The 6065-nt window shown below is 37.8% G+C and overlaps 1 protein-coding gene across 1 annotated transcript in view; it reads right to left on the bottom strand.

Moving 5' to 3' along the window:
- Nucleotides 1–6065, bottom strand: part of IL1RL1 (interleukin 1 receptor-like 1) — a 25303-nt gene that overhangs the window by 18801 nt on the left and 437 nt on the right. The window contains exons 2-5 of the mRNA XM_010013241.1: nt 4005–4206; nt 3558–3726; nt 3308–3470; nt 730–798 (exon numbers count right to left, since the gene is read on the bottom strand). Of these exons, the coding sequence (XP_010011543.1) occupies nt 730–798; nt 3308–3470; nt 3558–3726; nt 4005–4206 (603 nt within the window). The remainder of the gene's footprint in view (nt 1–729; nt 799–3307; nt 3471–3557; nt 3727–4004; nt 4207–6065) is intronic.

A 6065-nucleotide genomic window follows, 5' to 3' on the forward strand; every position in this document is an offset into this window, starting at 1 on the left:
TGCAATTCAACATGGCAAGTCTCTGAGCCACAGTACATGGCACCTCTGACAGGGCCCCAGGCCCCTGCAGTACCTGCTACCAGAGCAGTCTTGCTCTAGGGCAGAAACAGTGGAGTAGTAATTGGTATTCCTTCTCCCAGTGTCCCTGAGTGAGGTTCACCCCAGCTGCCCTGGGACACAGGCATCCTGGGCTACCTGTTTGTGCTTTGGATGGGCACAGTCATTTTCTGGAGAGATCCACCTTTCTCTGTCAACTATACAAAAACCCCAGACAGCTCTCATTCCTACCATTCCTACCATAAACACCTTTCTCTGATGCTGCAGGTTATGCAGGGTGAATCTGAATCACTGAGAACATCTACAGTCCTAAACAAAAGGGAGCCACGGAGCAAGCTCTGCATCGTGGGCTTTCCAACCTGAGAAACCAGGACACCTTCTTTGAAGTGGATGGAAGCTGTCACTCCTTCAGCTGAGATGTAATAAGTAGCCATGTGAGTAATCCTAGTCTATCTCACTGAGGGCAGAATGGTTTATTTAAATCCCCTTAAATTGCTGCTTAATGCCTAAATAACCCATCAGTTATATCTGACTTCACATCAGTGTGCCTGGAGTGAATTAAATCTGGTAAGCATTATGGAAAAATTCCATCATTAAATGTTCTTGAAGATCCCCGTGTTTTTAGGCGAACACCAAATGTTAGTTTAAAAATAATTTAAAGTCTGTACTTACCAAGCTCCACTTCAATTACATCTTTGTCCTTTGGAAATAAAATTCTAGGAGGTAGAGGGGAGTGTTTTGCTTTAGAAATTAAGGAGGGAAAGAAAGCACATATTAGAAATTTGTGAAAACTTATTTCATAAGATAATGATTATAACCTGTAAGGTTAATATTTTAAGATTCCAAAGCAGAATTGCAAACTAACACTATAACAGTGTTTCACATGTCTGTCGGGATCACCTGGTTTTATTCCTATGACCAAATATTTCTAGGTAGTCTGTATGTGTTAACAGTTTCAGTATTTTCTCCAAATTTATTAAATTTCTGTATTTTTACACCAAGAGCAAGGAAAAGTTTTACTTTCTCAAGCACTGTTTTAGCTTCTGGGTGGGAAAAACAAGAAAATGCAGTGATGGGTTTGTGATAAAGATTCCTTCCAACACTTGAGGAATTACTCATATCCACGATATGAAAAAGCTAAAATGCATTTTTATGTAGTGTCTGAACTGGAGAACCTATAGCCCACAGCTTCCCACCTGTATTCCCCTGTTTCCCCCATCTCTGTAGCCTGACAGCCAAGCACGTATGGTTTCCAAGACTCTCCCTGCTGTCTGAACATCACTGCTACACCCAGCTACTTCCCATTACACTGAGCATCCTTTATCATTACCTTCTAAAAGGATACTGCTCTTTCTTTAACATATTTATTTTCTGTTCCAAATAATAATTGTTATGGACAGGTCCAAACTACCTCCACCTATTTGACTTGAAATAGACATTCAGTTCTTTCAGATTTTTTCTCCTTGATGCATTTTTCTTCTTCTCTTGTCCTTTATACTGTCTTACATATCCCACTCCAAACACATTGCTTGTTATCCTTTCCCTCATTAAGCTTTTCCATCTCAAGGCACCCATGCGACACCCATAACCATATTTCCCTTAAAAAATATTCAGGAACTCATTAAACCCCCTGCTTCCCAGGCTGCCAGAAAAGCAATTATCTTCACCCATCCTAACTGTTTCTAATTTTCATTAGCTGGATCTGGTAAAAAAAGAAGTCAGGAGAACGTCAGTAACTTCCTAGCTAGCTGCCAGCATTCAGAGGCAGAAAGTCCTCTGGGTCAGTGTGAATCTGCAAAGGCAACAGGAATGTACGTCATAAGCCAATATTATCAAAACGTAACAGCTCCACTCATCAGCATACTAATTTTAAGGGCTGATAAAAACTCAAAAAAGTTATTACTAAGTAATTTGAATGTAGTAAAAACTGGAAGAGACGTGACAAACCTAGCTCAGATTTCACATGTTGTGTTGCAATTCCTTCTTTCTGCAGTGATTTCTAAAGAAAGACAGGTTAACTTCCAAATGAAGTAATCTGCCTGGATGTAACAGGCTTTTGTAAATTTGGATGACTTTATGCCAAATAAACCCAGGAATTTTTATTATAACCCAGACACAACAATATTGATGACAAGTTAGAGAATTTTTGGTGAAAGTACATCCAAACAAAACTTGAGTATTAGGCAGGGAAGTGTCATGTAGACCAACGGGGTATTGCAAGTAAGAGAAGGAGGAAAGGCACAATGGCCTAAACTACTGTACTAGCTCTCAGCTGTCTCCTGTCCAGCTCAGAATAATCAAAAACAAACTCCACTACTGTGATCTTGGCACAGCAGCAAGAACTGGAATCAAGGCTCCTACATTCTAAAATTGCATTCTGCCTATAAGCTGTGTGCCTCCTCATAGAAAAAAAAAGTCTGATGTCAGTCTACAAATGAACATTATCTCCTTAAAAAAAAACCAAACCAAACAAACAACCCAAACCCAAGGCACATCCCCAAACCTCCTAAAAAATTTCTGACTATTTTTCTACTGATCTGATTGAAAAACTGAAGGCACATTTTAAAGTTTTGCAAGTTGATGCAGTCTGGAACTGCTGATTGCTGTGTGCTCTTCCCCTGATCACCATCCAAATACAAAGCCTCCCTGAGGAGACTGCATTCTAGAGACACCCCAAAGACACACTTCAGCATAACTGGCTGCATTCAAAATAACAATGACACAGTAATCACTAAGCTCCACTCATTTTTTGTCTATATATATCTTGCTCATTTTGTCTCATTCAAGATAAACCTAAAACTTTTTTCAGCCTATCAAATAAATGCTAGATAATCAAGATGGACCAAAAGGTATTGAGTTATAGGCCATCAACACAGTGATCCAACAATCACCAGATGATCCTAACTAGCTACAAATTCTTCTCCCCTTGAATAAATAGAAAGCAGAGCTTTGTGGCATCCCTCGTTAAGAAATGAGTGCTACCAGCCATGTCTACCACCCACAGTACATAACCAGAGTCATCAGAGACTTTTAGCAAAAAGCTGTACATGACCAGGTCTGAATTTAGCCCCATCTTGCTCCACGTGGGTCTCCATCCACAAAATTCACCTAAAAAAGCTGATCTAAAGTTTCTTTGAGAAGATAAAACAAACTAACAGAAACTTTTCTCTTTAATGTACAAAAAAATCTTCCTTTGCTTTAAGTAGACCTGTCTTTTTTATTTTAGCAAGCTACAAAATGATTGCCTTACCCTTACTTATGAAAATCCTCGTTGCTGATACATTAAACACATTTCCTTTATGAGTGTAGCTAAATCGACAAGTATAATAACCATCATCCTCCTTTCTTGGGTTGTTAATAAAAATATACTTTTCTCCCTTGAAGTATCTCTGTCCCTGAAGAGGTCTGCAGTCCTGGAAAATAAATAGCTCTTTATTTGGCTGCAAGTAGCTTCTCACGCTAATCTGATCTACAACTGGCACTATCAGGGTTTTATTTACCTTATACCACTGGATGATAGTAGCATTCTTATAATTGTCAATTGTAGGACAAACAACTTTTCCTCTTCCAGTGTCATTTGGATAACGAATCCGACTTGGGAAACATACTCCTTGCTTGTATGGATGCACCTGCACGCTCATGTTGAATGACCTTGTGCGATTATTTGAACTTTAAAAGTGGAATAAAGGTATGTCAATGATAGTATTTTTATAAGGAATATTTTAAGTAACAACTGTAAGTCTTGATTTAGAAACATACGGATGATTATTGTAGTTCAGTCATAGATTGATTTTAATGACCTGTCGGCAAGTGCAGCATGAAAAGCCACATGAATTGTTGTATACCATGAAAAAATTGCATCATTTCTGTAATAATAAGAATGTATTACTAAAAAAAGTGTGTTTCTTTCTAGACTTACACCTTTCACTTTTCAAAGTTGTACTTACAAATGTATAACACAAGTGTAGTTTCCAGAATGCTCTCTAGAAGTTGGCAGAAACCAAAGAAATCGTTCTAAGGAAAATATTTGTGATCCCTCTTCTTCTGCAGGAATTATTTTGTTTGTGTCCATGTGATACCAGGTGACTTTCACAGATGAACTCCATCGAGGACATTTTATAACCAAAGCCTCACCTTCCATTGCATCAACTGCAAATGAACAAGAGATAAATATCTTAGACAAACTAAACCCTAGTCCCACTGAGCAAAGAGAACTTGGCATTCTTGGATCAGCAGGCCAGTCACGTCACTCTATCTTCTTTGGGCTTTCAGAGGTGATATATACCAAACATTCTCACTAGACTATTTTTCAAGAAAAATTTTGTTTATCTTGAGTTATGGAGCCATTTGTTTGCATTTGTTTGCTTAGTAATTAATGTGTGGGACTCAACAGACAAACAAAATCTTAGATTCAAACAAGACATACACTAAAAAACATGAGGTTTTAATTGAAAAATAGTTATATCATGAAATGAACTTCTTATGCAAATCTTTACTTGAAATCCTGGTTTTACTCAAAACAGGAATTTAAACACAAAGAAAAATACTGTCTTTAATGCTTCACTATTAAGTTAGCTTTCCTTACTTCAATAAATATTTATATAACAAAGAAGAGCTCTTGTTCTGCCTTTTCAATACAGAAAAAGGAAAACAATAAATTTCTTTTTTATTTTTCATGAAAGAAAAAAGTAGTAGGAGGAAGCCTGTATATAAAATCATCCAAATAAAAGAAAAAAAAATTTAAAAAAGACAAAATCCAGAGGAGTTTCTCTCTGAAGTTCATAAAAATAAGAAAACATTGAAACCAATGTAACAGACTGAAAGGAAGTATCTGGTGGGAAGGTGAAAAGATGCCAGAAAGGAATAAGAGACGAAGCAGCAGCTTAGGAAAACAAACCACACATGGTCACACATAACAAAAAAGAGAAAGCTGTGAGTAAGACTTTTTTTTTTTGACTGAGTATATTTCTCCTTTTGAATTCTGCAACTGGTCCAGAGAAACTTGAATCAAGCAATTTTGTCAGACATTTAAGTGCCTGGGCACCTGAATAACTGAAAGTTATATTGCATTTTAGAGAAGAGAAAGGGAAGCAAATAAGCAAGGATGGAGACTGGACAAAGATGGAGATTGACAGAGGAGCTACAACAGAGAGAGGAGTGTGACAATGAGTAGGTAACCAAACAACTAACCAAAATTGAGAGTATCTATCAAAAATAGCACTTTCTGGGAGTATTGCCACCACCTGGCTTTAGACATATATGCGCACAAATTAGGTAGTGAGCCTCTCTACATGGTGGACACGTGGCTTCTGCTCTGGTTCTTTCTAAAGAAGTGGTCCATCTCCACTGACATTACATGTCATCTCTACTTATTAATTCAGCCACCTAAGTTAGCCACATCAGGTATGAGTAACCCCAATCATGTCATTGTAACAGCATTCCCACCCATGAGCCTTTGCAAAGACAGTGGTGCACATCCAGTGTGTCAGGGAAGGTGGCATTGCCCAACTAAAGGAGGAACACATTGGAAATACAGCTTTCTTCAGGGGAAAAATAGAGGAGAGGGAACACAGAAAATGAGAGACCTCATCTAAACTCAATCACATCAGAGAAAATTATCTTGGCAAATTCTTCAGCAGAATTTTGTCTCTTAATAAATCTAATTCATTTGAAACTTAGCATTCATATTGTAAACTTGAGAATATAGGGAAATATTTAGAGATCATATCTTACAACATTTTTGAAACAAATGAGCAACTCAGCTGGAGATTAGAACTACGTGAGTGTGATGAAGCACTGTCATTGGTCAGCACTGGTCAGCATTGTATAGATGTGTCAGCAGAGCTGACCTGTCAGTAAGAGCTTATTGGTTTGAATATCCCCATGTTATAGTAACATGTTATGTAACATGTTATAGTTACATTGTACTTGTGGATTAACACCCCCAAACCCAGGACATTAAAAAGCACTTATAACAAGCAAAATGCCGTTACATCCCTGGTTCAGCA

Source organism: Nestor notabilis, unplaced genomic scaffold, assembly GCF_000696875.1.
Source record: "Nestor notabilis isolate BGI_N333 unplaced genomic scaffold, ASM69687v1 scaffold1604, whole genome shotgun sequence".
NCBI classification, from domain to species: Eukaryota; Metazoa; Chordata; class Aves; order Psittaciformes; family Psittacidae; genus Nestor; species Nestor notabilis.